This window comes from Equus quagga, chromosome 14, assembly GCF_021613505.1.
Source record: "Equus quagga isolate Etosha38 chromosome 14, UCLA_HA_Equagga_1.0, whole genome shotgun sequence".
Classification (NCBI taxonomy): domain Eukaryota; kingdom Metazoa; phylum Chordata; class Mammalia; order Perissodactyla; family Equidae; genus Equus; species Equus quagga.
In genome coordinates, this window is record NC_060280.1 from 47,011,414 (window position 1) to 47,037,090 (window position 25,677).

The 25,677-nt window shown below is 37.5% G+C and overlaps 1 protein-coding gene across 1 annotated transcript in view; it reads right to left on the reverse strand.

Moving 5' to 3' along the window:
- MAML2 (mastermind like transcriptional coactivator 2) overlaps positions 1–25,677 on the reverse strand; it is a 335,454-nt gene that overhangs the window by 12,861 nt on the left and 296,916 nt on the right. The window contains exon 3 of the mRNA XM_046685595.1: positions 342–545. Coding sequence (XP_046541551.1) covers positions 342–545 — 204 coding nt within the window. The remainder of the gene's footprint in view (positions 1–341; positions 546–25,677) is intronic.

Genomic DNA, 25,677 nt, shown 5'->3' on the forward strand with positions numbered 1-25,677 from the left:
AGTTGATTAAAGTTTCTGTCCACTATGTCTGCCCCTCAGGGCTGTGGAACAACACTGGTTTCTTTTGCCTGATTCAAATACCCATGTTGGTGGTTCTAGACATTCCTGGGCTGGGCAGGGCTAGTTAGCTGGGGTGCCATGCATTCCAACTGTCCAGCAGCTGGTAAATCAAGGAGTTTTTTTCTGCAGCACTTTACATGTATAGAATTAGCCTCTCTTACACCCACGACACCCTTGTTGTTGTCACATAGGTAGGCACAGAGAAAAGGGTAGTTACAGAAATGGAAAAGGATAGACTCCCTTTATTAGGCCAATAGGTACACAGAAATTAGGAATTTTACCGCATCAGCCAGCATCTGCTGCTGAAGGAGAAGTTGCTGTTTCTGCTCCATGATCTGCCTCTGTAGAGTCTGTTTCTTTCCCATCAATTGCTGATTCAACAGTGATTGCTGGGAGTTCATATAACCACTTCCAGTGTTTGGATTTGAGCAGGAGTTGGGACTTGGACTGGGGCCTGTGTTCTGGCCTACCACAGAGTGTTGATCCTAAGGAAGAGAAAGGGGCGAAAAAGCTACTGTGAATTAAAAGAAAAAAAATGTAGCACAAAGATCATAAGCTTAGATTCCAAACATTTTTCGTCTTGTTAAGATCAAACATGGTTAATGGGTTGGAGATCAGAGAATTGCTTTTTAAATGTAGAAGAAATAATTGCATAACACAACCAAAGCAGCTGGGTTAAGGACATTAGGGCACTGGAAAAGCTCCCTCATGACTCCGATGGTAGAACCTCCACATTCCAGAAGGCGTTTATGGAACCTCAAAGAAACCTACCATAAAAACTTATGGCAACCTTTCAATGGCTCGGGAACAAACACTTCATAAAGTAACAAGTTTTTCCTTTTCACTAAAGTTAATACATATCGTGGCTGATCCTGCAATGAAAATTATGTTTCAATTCTTGTGTTTAAAAGTTGAATAACCATTTTAGACAGAAGGGACCTAGCTTTCTGTGATAAGGCAGGAAGATCTGTGAGTTTCTATTTTACTAACACTCTGAACCTTGGAAGGGACTTCACTTTTCAGAGAGTTGCTAATTTTGCCCCCTGGTCTGTAAGTCAGGAAGCTCAGTATGCTAATCAGTAAAAGAACACCAGACCAACTGACAATGAGAAAGTACTGATTAAAAACTCACGTTGTATATTAAATAACATTGGGGAGTTGCCATTCTAATTCGAAGTCTCTATCAATCTTTAGGCATTGACAAGTCAGGACCCTGCAGGGCAGAAAGCTAAACCGAGTCAAATATTTTCATTAATTCCCAATGATGTGTTTAAGATTGAGCCATACACTGTTGGGGTTACAAGAAAATTAGAAAACATAGTCCTCACCTTAGAGAATTTATCATCTAATAAAGGAAGCAATTACACGCTTACAGGTAAAAAATAAGAAAATCTAGAATCAGGCTTTAGATTATATGATACAAGTACTAAATCAAAGATCCTCACACTTTGATGATATTCTTGCTCCAGGAATTCTGAGGCTGTAGATCAGGTACATGCTCAGGTAATTCTAATGCTCATTGGTCCAGGGAATGCTCTTTGAGAAACACTGGATATGTGGGAGCAATAAAACCCAACTCTCATTCCCCCGCTGGACTGTGTGAGGTTATAAGACATTAAAACAATAAAGCAACCCCCATGATGCCTGATGAGTAGTAGTTGGTACTCCATTTGTGGACAGTCTCTTCCCTTTTATCTCCTTCTCTTTATTTAGTCATCTGCTGAGCTAAAAAAAAAAAACAACGGATGCCACCAGTCCAATGCCTGGGGATATAGGAAGCCTGCCCATGCCTTAGTAATCCCCAGGGTTACAGAGCTCACCAACTGTCTCAAAAGCAAAGGGATAAAATAATTCTAAAGATGACCATGCACTGAGGCTTATTACAGGTCAGTCACTGTGCTCAGTGCTTTATATGATTTACCTCGTTTAATCCTCCCAACAAAACAATGAGCAAGAGCTAGTATTACCGTCCTGATTTTGCAGATGAGAAACCTGGACAAGTAGTGAGCAGGATTTGAAGCCAAGTCTGTCTGACTCTAGTACTCCAGTTCTTCATCACTATAGTCTATTGTCTCTCACCTGAGACAAGAAGCATTGAGGAGAAAGATTTTCATACTTTAAACCTGTGCCAACCCATCTGTCCATGCAGAAAATGTTGATTGGGCACTCCCTTCGGAGGTGAGCACACTCAGTCAGGCACATGGAAGCAAGTGTGTTGGGGAGAAGGGCAGGGGTGTGGGGACTGGCAGGGGGGTGGTCCTCCCATCAGTTCATTAAAAATAATTGGAGCCATCTCTGAGGTAGATGCATCTTCTAACATATCTGCACTCAATGTCCAGTCAGCTTTCTTAACTTTAGATCCATCATGGCTCTTGGGCAAGATTTCACCTCACATGTCCTACAAGCCACTAGGAATGTGGGCATGGAGACAGGCACATGAAGGTCATTAACAGAATGGTAGTAGATGGAGATCTGTGGTCTCGGAAGGCAAGTGGAGAAGGAAATACATGGAGGACTGAGTGATGAGTCTTTGGTCCACTGACGCTAATGAGAGGGAAGCAGAGCCTGGGACAGGGAGAAAGGTAGGGTTAGAGAAGTGTAAAGACAATCAGAAGTGAAATTGGAGGAAATCAAGGTGAGAGAGAATATATTGGAGGCAATGGTTGGCCAACCACTCTCTACTTCAACCAGAATAGAAACAGCCTGCTTTTTTATATGATATAATTTGGAGTTCAGTGCAAGATTTTGTGTGAACAGAGCATTTTGAAAAATGGTTGACAAACACACATAGAAAAATTGGATGCACTTTTCTTTCTAGCCCACTTTGCATGGCCATACAGTGGACAAAAGCATGAGCTCTGGAGACAGGCTTGCTGTGATTCATATCCCACTTCTGGCACTTATTAGCTGTGTGATCTGGGAGAGGTTAATTCACCTTCATAAGCCTCAATTTTCTTATCTGTAAAATAGGAACAATAACAGCACTGAATTCATAGGGTCCCTGTGAGAATTAAAGGAGATAATACAATGCTGAAAATATTAGGCACGTAGTAAGCACTTAACAAAGGATAGCTGCTCATAATTGTTAAAGTTATTTCAACACATAGGAGCAATAATCTATTTTTTGTTTGTTTGTTTGTTGTGAAGCAAGGGAGCCAAGGCCTTGCAGATTGGAGAAAGCTGTTCTATGCGTCAACTCTGTCAGAAATGCAGAGGTCTCAGTTACCCAGCTGTAGACCATGAGCTACATACGGACTTGGGTAATTACCTTCATCTTCCTACCTGGAGATGTCAGAAGATGAGCTGAGCATCATTCTCTGATGGACTGTCTTTTGGAGTTAGGGGTTCATCTCAGGGCCCTGATACTTTGTTCTTTGCTGTGCTGTTTTTTATTTAACATCCAATCGTTTATTAGTAGCGCAACCAATATACATTTACTAAGTATTGTGCCTTAATTTCCTCATTTGTAAAATGAAGGCAATTATATTAACGACATAAAATTAGACCAGATGAAATTTAGAACAGTTCTAAGCACTTAGTAGGTGCTTGATAAATTCTAGCAATTAACATTTTTCTTATTTACGTATTTTTGTATTATTTTGCATATGAAAGAGATGTTTTCGAAACAATTATCTTTGTGAAAGAGCTTATGCTGTAAGTGTACTTGGATTGCAGATGCCATGTGTTTTGCTCCCATGATGTTTTAAACACAACTTGGCCCTTGTGCTCTTCAGTTGCCCACAGTCCCCACGATTCCTTATTTTATTATATCCACCCAGTTTCATTTCTATTACTTGCCTGGCCCATGTAGGCATTTGAGGTTAGGATCTTGGGCTTATAGTTTATTTGGGAATCTAAGATACACACATCACATACCCCGCATACACACTCACTCAAAGTTATTGCAGTAAAAAGCAAGATATAATTATTTCCATCAGGTGGTATGATACCTACCAGTGCCTTAAGATTAAAACCCAGATCTCCTAATGCCCAGTCTAGTTACCTAGGCATCCATCCCTCCGTTAATGACTCTGATAAATTTCACTGAATATCAACTATGTGCTAGGCAGTTTTCTATTTTCTAGAGATTAAAAAGTATTTAGAAAAGGGAAAAGTGAAGAGAAAGAAAAGAGGCAGACAGAGTGCTTAATGTTGGCAGAATTGGTGAACTTCATCAAAATAATTTCCAGTGAAATCTGGAAAACCATCCTCCTCTAAAATTTTTAAAGATCTGCATGCCAAGAAAATGCAACTATGTCTCTTTATCTCTCTAATCAAACAGATGGATTGTACTAAATTTAGTTTCATTCCTTCACAATACCAAAAGATATAAAAATAAGAGATAAGCTCTGTTTTGGAATTTTGTCGATTTTTAAACCTTGTAACTTCTAGCCCATGGGCCTTGCCATGCACTCTACCATACACATTCTTTCAATCTTGATTAAAGTAATATTTGGCTGCTGCTACATTTTTTTGCCCTTATGTTAGCTATGAAACACAAAACACCTCCTTCACAGGCTTGTTGTCATTGCCAAGATGTTGTGCAAACTTTAGTACATAAAATATTTTGAAAGAAAAATATGCTCTGATGTGTTGGCTTTGATTTCCATATTCAGCCTCGCTCTTTGCCTGATACTCAGCCCATGTAGAACTTGACTTAATAGAAATCATCTGTTTCTCCCTCAACACTCATTTTCCCCTCAAGAGTTTGTGAAGGCCATGGTAAAAATGGCACATCCTCAGCCCGTAGATGGAAGTGTGTGTGTGTGTGATTGTGAATGAATTATGCTATTTCCATTGACGTAGTCTTTTATGTGATAGAAAACTCAGTTTTCTAGAGAAACGGAAATTAAAGATTGAATTGGCAGCAAATAATGGCCACATGACTGATTCAAATCATGAACTTGAATGATCTTTCATTTCGTGTTTTCTTTCCTGTTTCTACCAATAAAATTACAGTATTTGATGCTAACCTACGAAATAGGCTTCTGATCCTATCCTACTGGGATTTAATATAAATTTACATTTAATACACACTTATAGGTTTCCATATCTATGTGAGTGTGTGTGTGGGTAGATGTATTTAAGATTTTAAAGTCATTTCATAGTATTAGTTAAGCCACTGAGTTACAGTAGTATGCCAGTGCTTAAATATGGTTAAAACTTCTTGATTCTAGTTTTAATCCAGCACAGGACTGCTAGACCAATGAAGGGATGTCTGTATTTTTTTAATAAAGTTCTGCCAATAATCAAGCTATGTCTTTAGAATTATTATCTTCATTTTACTCATATTCATTCATTTAACAAATATTTGTTGAGCATCTACTATGCATCATGCATTCTTCCAGGTCTTGGAGATCAAAGTCCATGCAGCCTGCTGGAAAACTCCACAGCTTGTCTCTACTTTCAAGTTTTCCAATTGGACTACTGATGGGAAATTTATCTTCCAGAATGATCTCAGGATGTTAGGAGTCCATTTAGTAAATCAGGTATGATGACCAAACTTTTCAGCTGGAGGCAATCATGACATGTTCACAAGTAAGTGACAGTGTGTAAGGTTGATTTACATTTATAGGAAGCTGGATACATTATTTAATGTATGGAAAATAGGGCAAAAGAGTGCTTTTCCAACTTTCTTACTTCATTGACTTAATGTCTTGTTTATGGGTCACCAAGGGAAGTACTAACTCAACAAGATTGCAAACTATGTCTATAAAACCTGGCAGAAAATCAAGGGAACACTTGGACTCTTTTAAATAGACTCTCCTTTTCCTTAGAGGATATATCACCTAGCCTTCCTGTTATTACCTATATTTCTCTTAAAGCCAGTTTGAAGCCCTTTTGAAAACAAGTCCAAATTTAAAAACTAGAAACAAACCCCACTATCTTAGCACTAACAGCTACTTCACCAATGCCTTTTTCTTTAAAATTTCAGGGATAAACATTTGAAGAAAGAATATATATGAAGAAAATCTTGTAAATCTCAGTAATGAACATCAGAGTATAGGCCAGGTCCCTGGGTCTTACTTTGATAAAATATTTCTGTAAATCATGGTCAATATGTGAGAGAGCTTTTTTTAAAATACGTTAACTAATAAAAATGCTGGGATTACCTCTTTCTTTCATTTTAATGGAATGCAAGGGCTCTGTCAAGCAGAAGTGATTTCAGCAAAAGGTAGAATGGGGTCCAATTAGACATGTCCTAAAGCAGCAAAGAAAAATATCCCTGGTTTCATTGAAGTATGTTGAAATATTGACTCATTGAGTCAGTGTTACTATTAAAGAAGTTTTATGAGCTGAACAGTGACATGGCAAGTTTCACAAAGCAAGTAAAGTTATCAGGCAGGTATTGTTCTCTTAATATTAAAAAAAAAAAACCTCTAAAAAGTATTTATCTTGTTCTGGGCATCTGAGTAAAACGGCTCCCTGTTCTCTTAACTTATTTTGGAAGGGGGATATATAATGATTTTTTTCCCCACAAAAATGAAGTAATGTAAGTTACTTGGGATCCATGAGAGTATTTTGGCGTGGGATGACTGCCCTTTCTTTTTCTTGGCTTCCAGAGCTAGGCATCTGCAATGTGCAAAACAAATTCAAGATAAAGTACCCAGCTGGGCAAGTTTGTACAGTAGATCTCACAAACTCATTTGCTATTCAATCAATCTTTCTTTTCTCCCCCCTTCTCTCTTTCCCTCTTTTCTTCTTCTTTCCCTGTCTCAATGAACTAACTGCTCAACTGTTCCTTCAGGCTATTCATCTTCTGAACTGTCTACTTATGAAGCCATTTATTTATCTCTATGCCTTACCTTAACTGTTTCAGACTCCCCACAAGCTGGCAGGCCGGCTTAAGTTATTTGTTTGGGGCATGATAGTGAGGCGGCTGTGGGTGGCTAAAATAATCAAACAGTACTTGTTTGACACAATGATGATGACAATGACAACAAAACAATTATCAGGAAATCAACCAGAAACAACTTTTAAACAGAATGACTGAAGAGATAAAACACTGCTGTCTTCAGGTTGCCAGTCTTTTATTTCAAGGGTCAGTAAACTATAGCATGATGGGTCAGATCCAGCTTCCCACCTTTTTTGGTAAATAAAATTTAATTGGAACATAGCCATACATATTCATTTATGTATTGTCTGTGGCTGCTTTCACAGTACAATAGAGTTGAACAGCTGTGACAGACCTTATGGCCCACAAAATCTAAAATATTTACTATCTGGCCCTTTATGGAAAAAAATTTTTTGACCCTTGCTCTATTTGGCTGTAGTAGCCAAGTAATGCTAAGTACTTTGGTCTTTTACATTAAGTTGATAAAATACCTTAGAGAAAGTACCCAGCAATCCTTGGAGGGAACTGGCAAGTTGGGAATATATATCTATCAGGAGATCTGTTTACAATAGCCTTCCACTTCAGCCACCATTACAAATAGCAGGGACTCACAAGATCTTTCAACCTACTTCACTTTACAGATGAAGATACTGCCCAGAAAGGTTAAGGAATTGACTCCCACAAGGTCACAAACCTAACTAAAAGATGAAGAACACATATGCAAATCCAGGAAAACAAATTAAGGAGAAATGAATGGAATAAAATCAATTTGCTTGAGAGAATTGTAGTGTGTCCGATAGAACTGGCTTGTTGAGTGTGAGGGATGGGGTAGAGGAGATGTTGAACGGCTGAGTATGCAAACACAGAAGAATGTATTTGGATAAGTATTTTTCTTTGTCTTTTGCAAGTATGAACAGTAGCTGCTTTTTTCCGTCTATTTAATAGGGCATTTTTTCTTCACTTGCTCAGAACCTTCTCCTCCACCCTGCAGGGAAACCCTGATCATATGTTTATAATCTGTTTGGTTCAAATGATTAGAATGACTTCTGTGGTCACTGTAGAGTTCATCCTTCAGATGTTACCTAATTTTCAAGTCACCAGGACACTGCATCTATTCTTAGCCTCTAGGGTGGACACTTATTATGGGTTGGCACAGAAGAAGAGTTCCATGAGCGAGGAAGCAGCATTTAGGTGGGAGAGTGGCCAGGAACAAAACGTCAGTGGGTCAGGGTGGAGTGGGAAGAGTTTGGTAACTCAGGGGAAGGAATGAGAAATTTCTCTTAAAAGAGAAACTCTTCAACTTTGGAAGGGCTCTTTGTGGCAGACGTGAAATTTCTGCTCTGAAAGTCAGCTTTTAGCTTTCTGTCCCTAAACCAGTGGTTTCAAACTTTTCTTTGGATAACAGTGCCTTTTGAGTATTTCACAAAGCTATGGATTCTGTCTCTCCTCCCATCCCCTCAAGTATACAAACAAATAACAATTTTGTCTACAGTTTCAGGGAGTTTACAAATTTTCTAAACATCCACAGACCATCCATGGATCTCTGGTTGAGAACTCTACCTCCAACCCCTCAAAGGTTAGTGTTTACGGAACTAATGAAATGATAAACCCTTGGATATATCCTCTACACTGCACTCCCAGCTTAAGACCATCTATGGCTCCTCAGTGCCTTTGGGATCAAGTCCTAACTCCCAAGAATGGTATATAAGGCCCTCACTGATCGGGTCTTTGCATCTTTCTCCAGTCTCATCTCACAACACATTCTTTCTTCGCTCTATAGTGATATTAAACTACCAGCAATTCTCCAAACTCACAGAGCTTTTTCTCTTCTCCATATTTTTGCATATGCTCATATCCTCTCTGCCTGGAACTCTTCCCCTGACCTTCCCACCAAGAGAACAGCCATTCTTTCCAGGCTCAGCTCAGATGTCATTTTCTCAGGAATTCTTCTCTGACCTCCCAAAGCTGTTCAGTGCCCCTCTTCTGTGCTTCCATAACACCTGGTGCTGGCCCATTAGGTAGCATTTGTCACTCTGTATCACAATTGTTTGCTTGCTTATATCTATCTCCCATTATAAGAGCTTGGAAGGCTAGGATGTTCATCATGATACTCCCAGGGTATAGCAGACTCTCCATAAATGTTTCCTGTATAAATAAATACATGAATAAATGAATAAGCAGTGTGAAGCAGAACATGGGGACAGAACTTCTTGCTGTGATGCATATGGGTTGAAAATGCTAGCTCTTTTCAAAGGCAACTGGAAAGCAAATGTAGGAGAGAAAGGCAAAGGTTGAGCAACATTGTTAAATCCAGTATCGCTTTTATGGGCGTGCCACCTTAGAAGGGAAGATGGCCATAAAAGATGTTTTAAGAAGGAAAAGAGTTAGTGGTACATAATGATGAAGATCATGATGAAGAAGATGATGATGATGATGATGACGATGATGTATTGGAAGGCAGAAGAAGGCACGCTGATGGAGTACACTTTCTACTAATAGTTATCATTTTTTGAAAGTTATGTACCAAGCTTTGTGTTGAGGGCTCAACATTTATTATCTCATTTAATCTAGATAATGATTCTGTTTTAATTATTATTCACATCTTAAAAATGAGAAGCTGGAGATTAAGAAATTTGTCTTTTTTTTTTACACGTATGCCATTAAAATGCAAACTACCTTAAAGGCTTAATAAAACAAGGTAATAGGCAAAATATTTTTAAAATAACCCTCTATTCTAAAAACTATTTGAATGGGTAGGCAGCAATAGTGAAAAGTGGATTCTGGGATCAGACAGAACTGCGTTCAAATCTCAATTCAGCTTTTTTCCAAGTTGTAAGGGGGTAATAATATTTTCTTCAAAGGCTGGTTGTTAAGAACAAATGGCATCAAGTAAGTGAAGTGCTTAGTATAGTAGGACCTGGCATGCAGTAGACTTCAAATAAATATTAATATCTCTTATTAAGTCAATTTGATATTTACTGAAAATCAAATACATATGTATATGTGTATGTATGTATATATATAGATAGATACACAAGGCGCTGGACTAAATAACGTACAATTTCTGATGATCAGCTAGTGAGAGCAGTGTGGTATTTATAATAATACCAGCAATAAACCAACAGGCAATAATTATTCAGAGATGGGGTCAGTCACTTAGCAATAACTAAACATTGTCACTACTGCCTCCACTAACTAAAACAAGATTAGGAAATTACGCTTAAGGGTAATTTTATCCTTTGTTGAGTTTATTCTACAAATTGTGTTGATATTAATCCCTTCTTTTTCTTTCATATAATGTTTAATTTTATTAGGCTTATAACTTCTCTTTACAAAAACATTCATTTCAAAGGGAGATACATTAGGAACTAGTTTTATATCCTAAAATTGTGCTATTCCTCTAGACATGTTTGGAAGGTATTATGGTTTTGGCTGGCATAAATTATCCACATTTTCTGTTCTCATTAATAGTGAAGGCAATCCAGTAAACAAGTAGAAATGGAGAAGGAAGCAGGGATAAATGATATCACAGTTCAAAAGGAAGGAAATACCTTTTAAAGAGTTGGTACTTAAAACAAAATGATTTCCAAATTATACATGAAACAAATCTGGAATTTTTAAAATTGATTCCAAAAGGTGGTTTCTAAAACTTTGGAAAGAATATAAGATTTTTCCTTCGGAAATAAAAAAAAAAAAATCAAAATGGAATTTTGACTCTGGAATTTCACTTTAATCAAAATTTCATTGACTACTTTTAGCTTCATATCTCTTTAAGATAGAGAAGTGAGAAATCTAAGAAAATTCTCACATAGCTCATGTGCTATCTCTTGACAAAATACTATAATGGTGAAAAATGGAGGCTTTGTAGTCAGAACGCCTAGGTTTAAGTACTTCTTCCATAATTTTCTAATCATTTGTTTTTAGGCAAATTATAAAAGTCTCTGTGTCTCAGTTTCTTATCTATTAAGGGGAAAATATAGTGGCTTCCTCATTCGATTACCGTGTGGCTTCAATAAGATTATGTAGATAAAACGTGTCACCATCTCTGGCTCATAGGAAGCATACAAGAAAAGTTAGGATTTATCTTAAACTACTATTTTCTTTCATAATTTTTACTCCTACTTCTTACTTGTACACTATGACATTATTTCATTGATTCTTATAGGAAACTGTTTCATGTGACCTATGAACCTGGTTAATTTTGTAGTCTTCTTAAATTTTTTTTTTTAAGATTGGCCCTGAGCTAACATCTGTTGCCAGTCTTTTTCTTTGCTTCTTCTTCTCCCCAAAGCCCCCCAGTACATAGTTGTGTATTCTAGTTGTAGGTCCTGTAGCCACCTCAACATGCCTTGATGAGCGGTGCTAGGTCCGCACCCAGGATCTGAACTGGTGAAACCCTGGGCCGCTGAAGCAGAGCGCATGAACTTAACCACTTGGCCATGGGGCCAGCCCCAGCTATCTTCTCTCTTAACCTCTCTAGGCCTCACCTTCTCCAACCTTAGGGTATTGAGGTTAGATTATAATCTCTAAATTCCATTCTAGTGCTAGAATAGTTGAAATTCCATTTTTATTGGATCAAGCTAACAATAAATACCACTGTGATGAAATAATTGGATTTCTTTTTTTTCTATTGAGTCTAAAATGCAACCTACAACATCACATTCACTGGCTGTGCCTCTATAACGAACAAATACTAGATTGATCCAGTTCGGGGTGGGGAGTGGGTAATCAAACTGGTTATCTTCTTCTGAAGTCATTGAGGTAAATGAATTGAGGCTTGGAGAGGGAAATGTCAAGAAATGTATTAAATTGAATTCTGGATCTGTTCATATACCTCAGTGTAGAAGGCACAGTGTAAAACTACATAGTTTTGTTAATAACATCTGACTTTTCCTAACTGATTCTGTAAAAAGGTCTGTGTTTTTCCCTGATTCTATTAAAAAAATCTACAAAATATTTTGCTAGAGATAATTTTTATGCTTTGAATATTCATTCTGGACTAAAATATACAAAATGCATTAACCTGCAAAATAGCCTACAAATTCTGACATATCGCCTCTTATGAGAAATGAGATATGTTCATTACTGCAGGTCATCTAACAGACATGGAAATCCAGATGCACTGATACAATATAGTGACTGTGGTAAATATCTTCAAATGTGTCCATCTACTGTAATGTGACATGATTAGCTATTTTTGAATGTATTATTATAATGACCACAAAGGACATTAAAAAAGGAGCCATCTGTTCTCTGTTAAATGTAGCCCTGAAGTCTCTCTTGGATTAGCAAAGCAAGCCACTACATACTTCAGTGGGACTTCAAAAAAGCTAAGTTCTCCCTAAGAATCACTAAGGGATGAACTTCAAAAGATTAGAGGTTTCACTTGGATCAATTCCCAGAAAATCAGGTTATTTACCAAATCTTATTTATGCAAACTATACAAACACATTTTGATCTGCAGAGTACCAAAATAATGTTTTAGAAAAACGATAACTTTAAATGAAAAGTCTACCACGGAGAAGAATGAGGAAAGTCAACTTTCTTTTGTCTGATTATCTTTTCTGTCTACATTGATCAAATCAGCTGTACAACTATTACCAGATCTGCTGTTACTTTATGCTTATGAATATAGAAAAAAGTACCTGAAATTTTTATTAATTCCATTGAGTAATAAGATTGAGGATGTCTTAAACACACACACACACACACACACACACACACACACACATAGTATTTTAGCTTCTCTGTTTCTATCTGTTTGGACAAGATGGAATAGAGAGTCTAAATTATTTTTAGATGTCAACCACTTTTTAAGACATTTTTTCATCTACAAGGATTTCTAGTATAACTTTGGGATCACAAGCTGATTCTTTACACTAATTCATCTGAATAGAGTTCAGAATAAACTAGGTCTATCTTGGCACATATCCAAGATAGGTGACTGGTATTGCTTGAGTCTCAATTATATCTTGTTTATCTTTGTTATAGAATATATCAATTATTTATTTACATGTATGTTTTTTCTTTCTACACTATTATTACTTTAAGAACATGGACTGTTTTATTCATCTATGAATTCTCACTAGCACATATACACCTGATAAGAAATAGATACTCAGTATATATTTGTTGTAAAATAAATAATGAATAAGTAATTACTTGAAAGTCAGATAATCTTAATTTATAACATGACTTGCAATTATTCAGGTATTATTAAGAAAGTAACATGTATAGGGCCAGCCCCGTGGCTGAGTGGTTAAGTTCGCGCACTCCGCTGCAGGCGGCCCAGTGTTTCATCGGTTCAAATCCTTGGTGCGGACATGGCACTGCTCATTGGGCCATGCTGAGGCGGCGTCCCACATGCCACAACTAGAAGGACCCACAGCTAAGAATATACAACTATGTACCGGGGGGCTTTGGAGAGAAAAAGGAAAAAAATAAAATCTTGAAAAAAAAAATTGCCTGTTAAAAAAAAAAAGAAAAAAGAAAGTAGCATGTATAACAAAGATTTTCAGTGAAGTGACAAATATCAATATCAAATATCATATAAACTGCCTTACCTGGGAATATTTATTTTTATTTGTCAGTTCAAGATACTATACAAATCTTTTTGCTTATGACTGAAACCTTGAACTTAAATTTAGCACGTACAGAGTTATGTGAACTTTTAACCTTTTTTTTCTCAGTAATTTGGGTAGGTTGATTGTATTGGATTCTGTTACTTGTAACTGGAAACAGATCCTTGATTTGAACATAACTGTCCAGTGATTTTTCAATTGGGTAAACATTTGTGGCTTATGTTCCTAACTGCTGATCAGGAGAGAATGCATGAAGGGAGACGGATATATTGTACAGTTACCAATGTTTACATTGTTTTGTACTTTCCAGACGCATGTGGTACTTCTTTAAAGGATATACATCTGGAACTACAACAGCTCTGCAGCTGCTGGCTGGATCTAAATATCAGTTCATTTAGTATATTTCTGAGCATTTCCAAATATTTAATTAAAACTGTGACTAAATTTGATCTAATTGGATTCCCTTTATAATTTGAACATATTGTTATCTAGCCATTCACATAAGGAAAAAAACCACAAAATAATTTTTAAAATTTCTAGCCTGTCCATAAACTTAACAGAACTTGGGCCAAGTATGTGAAATGCCACAACATTGAATATCACGGAAAGTTAGAACCAGTCAACTATTTTCTTTGCCTACAACTTACCAAATAATTGGCTTGAAAAGTTATTTAACTAAGTTAACTGAATCAACCAGTTGTTTGGTATTAGTAAACACAGCTTGATTATCTTATCCAAGGACTTGATTTACTTGATAGATTTTTAGTTGAAGTTTAGTATATTTATCTAAAATCTTGCCAGGTCTTGACACAGCTGTATTGACACCACTGAGATTCTAGCATCATTTTTAAAAGTTCCTTTTTGCAAGGTATTGGGCAAGCATTAGTATTCCATTTTTAAAAAGTGGTTAAGTTGTTAAATATTTTGAAGGTTAATTAAACTAAGGTATTTTGAGCTCTTTAGAAAAAATAACATTGTTAGAATAATGTTAACGCACAACTGACTAGCTGTAAAGATCATAGGAAAGGAAGGAGAATTCATTTCCTTTAAAATAAATATATGTCACTTAATTCTAGAGACGGCTATTCTCACGTACAGCAGTCCTTCTATACCCCAGTGCTACAACTTTTCCTTTACCTTTCAATTAAATTTGAATTTTTCCCAAACATTTTCTTTATTCTATCTTAATCATGTTTTTGGCTGCTGAGTTCATGATTTTCTCCCAGGTAACATTCCGTTCATTCATATACCCTGCTCTAGCTTTCCATCCCAAGGAGGTATTAATCTTTGGATTTCACCTGATCCTTGGTCATAAAAGAAAGTGGGGTGGTCACTGTTTTTAGAAGAAAAGGAAAAAATCTGGATAATATAGTTTATTTTAATAGTTTAATGACATTTATTACTTATAAAAGATCAAAGAGAAGCTATTGGTTACGTGGTGAATAATTTTTAGTCAAATTTAACATCAGTAAACTAGCTTGTGTCCTTACTACTACATTAGTCTTTAGAGGGTAGAAAAAAACAACACAGACATTGATAAATGGTCCCTTCACACCTTAGGGAAGCCATGAAAAGTACAGTAATTTACCTGTATGTGTCTATTACAGCAAAGGAAAGCTGTAGTGTTTCTATTTAAATGCAAATAATAACTCACCACGTTGTAGAGAGAATGATTTATTTTGATATGTTTTCTTTCCCCCAGGATTTTAGGCTAGCTACTAGAAATATTGTCCAAGGACATCTGTTCAAGGGTCTACCTTATAAAATGGTCAGGTGTTCCTTAACATTTATATCTATGGTGAAGAATAAAAAAAAAAATCAAGCCTACCAAGATTTATAAAGCATGACTTATTAAAAGATATTCCTTAGAGGGTGGCAATTCCATGAACTGAATCAGGAACAATTTTTAGCTTTGGGGATGATCCACTTAGCATAAACTGTATTATGTCTTAAATGACTGAAACAGTTATAATTATCATTATCATTGTAAACCTCCTGATTTCTGTCTTAATTTAGGATATTTCCTCATTGTATCTTCAACAGATAAATACTGCAGCCAGAGAAAATTCATGTTGTACATATTTCATTGATTGTGGATACATATATAAACAGAGATGAGACTATGAAGTATTTAAAGGTTATATATTGTGACTTTGTTGCCAAGTAAACTGGATTTCTATTGAGAGATTTAAATGAAAAACTGGTTTTCCTGTTTGGGAGGTTTTAGAGCAAATCTGCTGGGAGATGCAGGGGCAGATCAACTGGACTTTCCCAAGTCTCTTCCTACCTTTATACGTAGGGGGCACTCCGGAAGAGGCAGGTCCCTGGGTTACAGAGGATAGTTTCTGGAACACTTGTAGTTACCTGTAGACTACGTAGGGACACAGCATGCCAACAGAGGCAACATTTTAACTTGCTGGACGTCCAAACACTCCCTATTCAACTATTCTGTTACACTGTGGATGAGTTAGGGGGCATAGGGAATAAAAAGGAGAGAAGAATAGGAACACACAATATTTTCAACCAAATAGTTGTATATGATGTAAACCAGAAGAGTTGCTTCATGGAGACATCAGAAAACTATGGCAGGCTTTATTTGACAGGGAGAAATCTTTTTGGCTAGGGGGTGGTAGGTGTAATCTGAGCATATCACCAATAGTTTTAGTTATTCTATATCTTTCAGTACTTTCACATCAGCATATATTTTAAAAGTAATTTCATGATAATAATGCAATGATGTTTAGAAGAACTTTAGAGTTTTTAAAGGTCACTTCAACCCAGAACAATAATATTTCACATTTAAAAAGTGTTTTTTTCCTCTGTTAAAATGTTCCATTGATCTTTTATAGCGGTAAAATAAAGATTCAAAAATGGTTATGCAAAAGTCCATAAGGCTACTAATAAAAGCAGAATAAGTGGGATTTTTTTTTTTCTTAGCCTTTAGGAAAATGCCAACACACACTTCAGCCTCTACACCATTTGGTGGTTAAGCATTTGGTTTGCAAAGCACAATTCAATATTTTATTTATAGAAGGCAAGAGAAATGGTAACATAACTTTTAATTCTAATTTCTGAATATCTGTGTTTGCCAAAAAGAGAAGGTGTTTGTGTGGAAGTGTGCAGTTGGGGGAGAATCTTTATACATTACTACCTTAAACTCTACTTCTATCTACTTCTTCTATTATCAAACTTTAAAAATTTTTATTTTGCTAAGATCTCCTATGCCACAATTCAGCCAAGCCAAACTCTTGGATATCTGTTCTCTGTTTTCGGGCTGGGGTAACTTTGGTAAACAGAATGTCCAGAGCCTCTTCTTAAAGCACCACTAGCAGGCACTCTTAGAGCATTTTCATTCAGGTTTATTCGACTTGGGCAAAAAGGGAACAGCGGCTTACATCAACCGAGGATCAGTGAACACAATCTCATAGCAACAGACACCAAAACAGTCCCTCATTACAAGCCTTGTCCAACAATCAAGTCTTTAACGAGAACAAAGGTTGACAGTGATTAATCATTAAGCAGCTCCTTGTTCCTTGATGCACGTGTTCTCAGCAGCCTCCTGCAGAGGCAGTCTGGCATATTTCCTGTCTCTGTGCTCCACTGTGCCATGTCTGAAGGGACGCCCAGGCAGCCTTCTCACTATTTTAATTTCAAATGCTACAAACATCTACAGAGTTTCTATGTGCACATGTCTTGACTTTTATTCTGAGCCTGGCAGACTCTGAATGGATACAGGGAGTGAGAACATAATAAGCTGTTAACTCCACATCTGCTTACTAGATTATGTTCAAAGACAGTATAAGAAATTGATTAAACGCTGTTTACTAGAATAAACCTTTGAAATCTGTTTGTTTCCTTAAGCAATACAATGATAAGTTGATATAATTTAGCTGTGCAGTGAGCATAAGATACCTTCACTACCGTTTCTACATAAAAATAGCTTCTATGTTGACAAAGCACCATGCTTTGAAAAGCAATAAAAATGTTTTCAAATCCTCTTTCAAATGATTCTGTTTCAAAAAGCAACGGAGTTGTAATGTTAACTAACACTGTCATCATTTAATCCAATGTCCCCTTTGTTGTGCATTTCTAATTACTTGATTAGGTACTATTTATCTATCTCAGCTTGTCATGCAATGAAGTATGTATTTATCTTAATAGATTGACTTGGAGATTTTATTTTTTTTCTTCCAACATATAAATATCACTGATAATAACCATGTTGCCTGTGAACTAGGTGGTTAAGTGAAGAGAAAAAGTAGCTATGAGACACAGGTTTCTAGGAGGCAAGGGACAAGGGTTAATGAAAATAACAACAAAATTCCAAGGGGAGTCAGTGATGTTAACAAATACATTGTTTTTCCGATAATGAACATCACATCTAACAAAAAAACAAAATGAGGTAACCCTGACGATTCTTTGTATATATTAACTTCTCTTTTCAAACTGAGCAGAATTAAGTAGTAGCAGGTCTCCAGCAGTTCAAGTAGAAAATTTTAGCTAGTATGTCTACAATATAAAAATGAAAGCATGAATTCAATCACAAGATATGAAATATGTAATTGTTCCAGTTTATTCAGCATTTTAGTGCCCAGCTGTAATTTCTTAAAACTCAGTTATATTCACTAAGGAAAGGGAAATGACAATGACATTCTACACACAAAAAGATTACCTTATTATTGGTAACTAAGCTCTTCACCCAAATGTATGTGACAGGGATGACGTAATGGTCGTTGACTCATGTTAAGATCAAAGCAGCCTATTAGGAAACCCCATTCAGAAAATGAACATCTTTTAACTGGAGCCTCCTGGGATCAACATTTAAAACTAACAGCAGTGAACTCTGAACTGTGAAGGAAAGCAATGATGAACTATGGGAAGAAAGCTTTCAGGATTTGAGATGGTCTTAGAAAATATTCTTACAAACCAACCAATCTGATCATCTTATTTCAATTCAACTTTTAATAACCTACTCTAACTGGTTCTATATCTCTGTAGTTAGGGTAAATTGACTTGATCTCACACAAATTACTTTTAAAACAAAATATCTGGTTTGAACTGGTCTGTTTATCCTCAATCTTTTTCAATTAAAAGCTAAGCTCGTAACATTGGGGGCTTATGTCAAAGTCTTAGGTCAAGGTTCTAAATCAATTACAAGTTGAAGGACTCTAAAACTATAAGTAGATGGCATGGAACATTAGAGCAATTTCTAAATCATGGGGTATGCAAATCTCAAAGAAATTCCAATACATGTTTATTTGATTCATTATCCATAAATAACTAATAGCTATCATGTGTGGGAGCTCACTGTGCATCAGTCACTCTGCTGGGTGCTTTATGCATTATCACATTTCACAACTGTAACAACCATTTATGATAGGCCCTATTAGTATCCTCATTTTACAGACGAGAAAACTGACATTTAGACATGTTAAATAATTCATCTAGATGGTAGGTGGTGGAGCCAAAATTCTAACTCAGGCAGCCTGACTTCAGAGCCCTGCTAGAATATCAGTATAAAAAAATAATACAAAACTAACTCAGCCAGAGTCTTTGTTATAAAGCAGTGGTCAATATATACTATTGGCACATAATATGGAAATATGAAGCAATGTAGTCCAGTGCAACAAGTATACAATTTGGAGCTATAGGGCCTGCATTTGATATAGGAGTAATATGACACTGAGTAAGTTGTTTCGTTTTCCTGAATTCCGGTTTCCTCACCTGTAAAAGTAGTATGATGCTTAATTCCCAGTATAATATATGAAATAACATATGTAAAAAGCATTCTGTAAACACTGTACTCCAGATGGCTAAGATAAAAGCATGAAGCTGCAGATATGTTTTATATTGAGCAAATCCAATAAATGTGGAAGTGCAAAGAACAATAAAACTAAAATGCTAAGAAGGGAAAAAAAGGCAATTATTAATTATGGAGGCATACTAGTTATGACTTATGTATGTCAAAATGTGTAGAAGTTTCTTTGTACCTCAGGGAAGACATAAGCCAAAATGAATTGAAAAAGAAGTTAATTTTCTGCAGGCATTATGGCATAGCTGTTTAGAATTTAGACTTTGCTCTCAGACAGTCCTGGGTTTAAATTCTAGGCAAGTTACTCAAGTCTTAAGATCTCTGTTTTTCTCATTAGTGAAATGGAGATCATGAATGTAGGGATTAAAGGAGATAATGCATATGAAGTGCTTCATATTAACAAGGCTCAGTTAATATTGCTGACCATTATAATTATTATTTAACTTCACATGTCATTACAGTTTGAAAGAAAGAATATAATTTTGGGAGAGTTATACATCAGAGATGACACATTCGAGGCTTCTGGAGCCTTAACGAAGGAGGTTAAAGAGGGCAATCCCTAGGGAATACACAGAAAAATGGCATTTGAGGCTGCCTTGAAGCACATCAGGTTGATTCTAAAGTCCTTTTGCTCAAAACTTAATCTTTACTTAACCTGATGGGCCTCAATGATCAGTCTTATCAGTACTTCAGTGAAGGAGAGGGGAGAGGAGGACTAGGAGATGAAAGCTGGAGATCAAAGAAACATTCTGGCCATCCTGTTCCTCCCAGTGGCAGGAAGCTCTTGTGATCAGACTATCAAATTACCACCTGCACCAGATTCAGGACCCTTCATAGCCATGCTGCCCCTCTTATACCTTACTTCTGTGGATGCTTTGAATCTTCCCTTCCCCAAGTTTGAAGGGAGCATGTACCATGCTATCCGGCAGAGATATTCAGATTCCAGGAGGAACATTAATGGTGGGGATGTAAGATAACTATGATAATATTTTACAAGGGCTTTTGGAAATAAATAGAGGGCTCTTTATGTCCATTTAGATACAAATTCCCACAATGCTCTTTCTAGGTTGCATTTCCATGAAATTATGAGCTTTAGGAACATAAAGAAAAGAGTTGATATGCATACACAGCTAGTATCCTGGAAAAGAAGAAAAGACTACACTTTTGATTTAGAGCACTTTCAGATTAGAACACTTAACAGGAAGAACAGAGTAAAAATTCTATGGAAAAGATTTGTTTAAATAGCTAAGAAAAGCGGGGAGGGGAGAACCAGTCAACGTTTCCAGTTATCCTTTCTTGTGATATATGGGAACTATACAAAGTTTACAATTTCTGAAAATAATACTAAGCTGTAGTAATTTTAAAAATAATTTAGTAAGGTGAAATAGATGAGGAGTAGCCAGTAATAATAATAATAATAATAATAATAATAATAATAACAACAGTAGTCAATGTGTATTGAGGGCTTGCCAGGTATAACGCATATTATTAAACAATTTAAAGATATTACCCTGTTTAATCTTCACAACAGTCTTTTGAGGTATATTTTACCATTCCCCCCATTTCTTAGATGAGGAAAATGAGGCTTTTAGAGAAGTTAACTAAATTGCACAATATCCTGCAGTTAACAAATGGCAAATTCAAAACCAGTTTGAATGGATAGGTGTGCCTTGGTTTATGCAACTCCTAATTTCTGAAAAATTGCATGTAAATGAGATCTTAAAAATTGAACCACACTCTAAGATTATGAAAATGGATTTCCCTTCCTCCTTTTCTTCCTTCCTTCCTTCTTTCTTCTTTCCTTCTTCACCCTCCCCTTCCTTCCCTCCCTCTGCCCTGCTTCCTCTCTTCTTTCCTTCTTTCCTTCCTTCCATTCAAAAAATATATTTTGAGCTCCTCCTGTGCCATGTACTAGGGTTGCAGCAGTAAATAAAACAGAGTCTTGGCCATGATGAAACAGCTATTTTAGTGTAGGAAGACAGATAATAAACATATGAACAAATAATATATCACACAATGAGAGTGCTATAAAGAAAGAGAAAGCAGGAATGGGGCATAAGGTATGCTGGACATGTGGGCTGGAGGGGGTAGGGTGATCAGAGACCTCTGCGATAAGATGACATTTGACCTGAAGGAAGTGAAGTGAAAGGGTAGCTGGAGGAATTCCTAGTCCTGAAATTCCTGAAGTGGGAGCATGTTTGGTCTCAAGCATGTCTCAAGCACGACTAGCAACCTAGGTGGCTGGTGCAGAAAAAGAAGAAAGAGTGGTGTGCTGGTGGTGGAGGGGGCAGGGTAGTCCTGTAGGAAGGTTATAAGGGATAATTCAGGGGAGAGAAAACGGTTTGGACCAGAGTGGAGGCAGGGGGAAGTGGCTGGATCCCGAATAGACTCAGAGCCAGAGCCAATAAAGTTAACCAAGGGACTGGATGTAGTGAGAGAGGGAGAAAGACATCAAGGGCAAGTATAAGATTTTTGGCCTGAGCAAAGGGAAGTACAGAGTTATCATTTTCTGAGATAGGAAGACTGTGAGACAAACAGTTTTGCTTTGTTTTCGGTTTTGAGGGGAGTTGAGGGGGGCTGGAAATAAAGAATTTAACTTAGGATGTGTCAAAGTTGAGATGCTTAACACATCCAAGTGTAACTGTCAGGGAGGCAACTTGATATATGAGTCTGGCATTCAGGAGAGAGATCCAGGCTGAAAATATAAATTTGGGATTTGTCAGAATAGAGAAGATATTTTAAACCATGAATTTGGATGTTATCATCTAGGGAGTGAGTGTAGATGAAGAAAAGAGGAGGTCCAAAGACAGCTCTGAGCACCCCATTGTTTAGAAGTCTCGGAGATGAAGAAGACGCCAGCAAAGAGATTGAGAACCATGAAAGAGTGGTGTCCTGAAAGCCAAGCAAAGAAAGTGTGTCGAGAAGAGAGTGATCAACGGATTCCATGTTGCTGATAAGTCATGTAAGATAAGAGTTGAGAATTGACCAATGGAATGGACAACTGGATTATCACTGATGGCTTCAAAGAGCTATCTCATTGGAAATCTAGAGACAAAAACCTGATTGGAATGTGTTCAAGACAGAATGAGAAGAAAAGAAGTGAGGGTCAGGGTTTTTGGAGAACTTTTTCAAGGAGTATTGCTGAAAAGGAAGGCAGAACATTGAAGAGGTAGCAGAAAGGAATATGGAGCATTTTTGTGTGTTTAGGCTTGTATACCTATAAATATAATTTAAAGGAAAAGTGGCAAATGCCTCAGTATTTCATCCGCTTCATAACATACGTTGTTTAGTATATTGGTTTTGCTTATATAGCAAATAATATTACTAATAATTATTACTAGTGAAGTTATAATCATGCCAATGATAGTCTTTAGTCATCATCCTGATCATAGCAATCATTTTGAATATAATACCTATAGAGTTTGGCCTCTACCACCTTTGCAACAGGAAGCTATTAGCTTCAACTTGGGTTCTTCAGGGTAGAAATGCCTCAGGGATGTGCTTCAAAAATCACAGACAAGTTTTTGAATCAAGTACAATTATAGACACATTACGGAAAAATGTTATGGAAAGAATTAGCCATTCACTCTGTTCAAATATAACTCCTGGAATATCAAGTTTTATTTGGGCAAAGGTAACTCAACTTTCTGAGTCCTATAAAAATACATGTAAATGTCTCATTACAGCTACGTCAGCTCTGAAAGGCTAACAACAACAACAGCAATAATAATGTACATATAGAACCGGACACCTGGCAGTGAATAGTGGATTGACAAGCTACTGGAAATAGCACAGCTGGGAGAACAGGACAAATTTAGAAGAACTCAATATTGGAAGGATATGACTGTACATGGTAGTCCATTTTAGGTGAAACTTTTGTTGAAATACCAACTGCTAATTTATAAATTTCCCACCATATTCATGACTCGAAAGTGCAGACTTTGGTTGCCCCTCTGAGTCTCCTGTTTGGAGTTTATGCTATTCAGTTGTTACATGCCCTTTACTGAGGCTGTGGAGAGCTTCCAGCCAATGGATCTACTCTCTGCATGGCATGGCCAATGTTGGAGGTACAAGTCAGTGAAGGGTAGTGCACATACACAGAACAGCTTTGCACACACAGATTTAGCAGGGAGAAAAGGAAGAGCAACTGAGAAGGGGCCTCCTGAATCCTTACTTCACTTCTCAACTCCAACAAAAGCCAACAAAATTCCCAAGACTATCTCTAGGCAAGAGTATAAAAGGCAAAGTGTGCCTTCAAAACTCCTTTTTCCTGCTATCTATGTCTTTTCCCTCTTTCAACAGATTCTCATTTTTCTTAAGCAACTCTCTTCTGCCCAGGACTGTACCCACTACTTGCTTCTGAAGTCTAATCCATACTTGCCTTCCCTGGTAGGACTGCATGCCTCAGATTTATAAAGGTCGCCTTTTTGATATCAAAAGTGATGTATCTCATGGTCAATTTCTCTTGTTCTCAGCTGGGTAAGTACTTTTCAAACTTTAATGTGCGTATGGATCACTTTGGGATCTTGTTAAAAGGCAAAATCTTATTCAATAGGTCTCGTGGGGTCGGGGCAGGTAGAGTATGAGGTACTGAGTTTTTGCATTTTAACAGGCTCCCATGAGATTCTGATGCTGCTGGTCCACAGACCCTACCTTGAGCATGCTAGGTGACTAAAGCTGAATGGATACCAAAGCTTCCTGTGCACTAAGGTCGTAGGGGGTTACTGTGTGCCTGCTTTCAGATAATGTTTGGAATTCCACAAGTATATTTTATGCATTAACCAGAAAAGTGAATGAAATAGGAATTTTAGGTCTCAGTGGCTGAGTTTAAGGGAGAAAACTTTTGTCAGAATGAAAGAGAGAGGCTGTTATGCCTTTTCAAACTGAATTACCTTCAAGTCACCAGAAATCTAGAGCGAGACTAGAGTGGATAAACCCAGAACTCCTTTATGAAGTTTGGTCTCAACAGGGTAGGGACAGCCACGCAACATGGATAGAGGATAGACTCTGGTACTAGGGATTATCGATTTACTCCCATTTTCTTTTGTGGGGTGTGTGTACACATGTGTGTGTGTGTGCATGTGTGTGTGTATGTGTTTTAATGAGCAGACTTTATGTAAACATGGAAGCCTTTCTTAAACTCATCTCCCCACATCTCAGCCTAGTCAGACACCTCACACATGTGCTTCCATAGACTCTTGGGCTTCTCCTTATTGAAGCACTTGTTCCACTCTATGTGGGTTTGTTCTTTTCTCCATTAGACTGGGAGCTCTTTGAAGGAAGAATTGTATCTGATCACGATGGTATCCGCGGCCGTCAGCATGGCCTCACACACAGCTGTGATCGATAAATATTTGTTAAATGAATGGAAAAGCCTATGTTTTCCAGATTTCTGTAACTGATGCCTTTAGTTTCCCAACTAAGGTTGAAGACGATAGTGTACCATGAGCCCAATACATCAAAGCCTCATTGTGAGCCGCTCACTGAATGTTTGCAGCTCTCTGACTACGACAAGATTGTACTTCCTGGCCTCCTTGTGGGTGGCTGGGGATGTGTGATTAGCTCTAGCCAAGGAGTTGTGAGCTGAAGTAATGTGTGTCACTCTCTGCCTGAGAATTAATTTGCTAATGTGAGATCCTTGAGAACGCTCTCTTTTCTCCCTAGTTCAGCAACTGGCAATGCTCAGAGTGGTGGCTGCTCTATCACCCTTAGTCCCTAAGTGGCTATGATGAACAGATCCCCCTACCTCCACTGCGGATGTACAGTGTAAGAAATAAAAGTGTGTTTCATTCATTGAGATTTTGAGAATATTTGTTACTGCAGCATAACCTTGCCTGCTCTGATTAATATAGATTATGAGAGTAGTGCCCAAAACTGAGGGATGCTAGGGCCTGCCTGTTCCCAGGCCCATCATCCCTCTTCCCTTTGAAGCTGGGTTCTGGGTGTGGCCCTGAAGCAAGTCTCCGGTTCTTTGCCTTTTGTTCCTGAGACCAAGTTCACACCCTGAAGCTGGTTCTTGTTGAAGGATCCCTGTCATGTGTCTGTGACTAAGTTCTAGTCTCTGTAGCCCAGACTGTCTAGGATGAGAGGCACTGTCTTGATCCTGCCATCCCAGGCACTGTGGTTATGCTTCTGAGCTCTAATCATCTGCTCTGGCTCACCCTATCTATTTGCCTGGATATCTATAGCTGCTCCTCTTTCTCCATCCATATGATCCATCCATGGGTCAGAGCACCCAGAAGACACTGTGTTGAATTTCATTTTGCTGATCAAATAACTGCATTCCTACCAGTTATCTGTTGCTGTATGTTGTCTGCCACAATGATCTCCACTGCTAGCCCCCGTGCTGAATTTATCCCCAAACGCCAAGGCTTGCCCTGTTATAATCA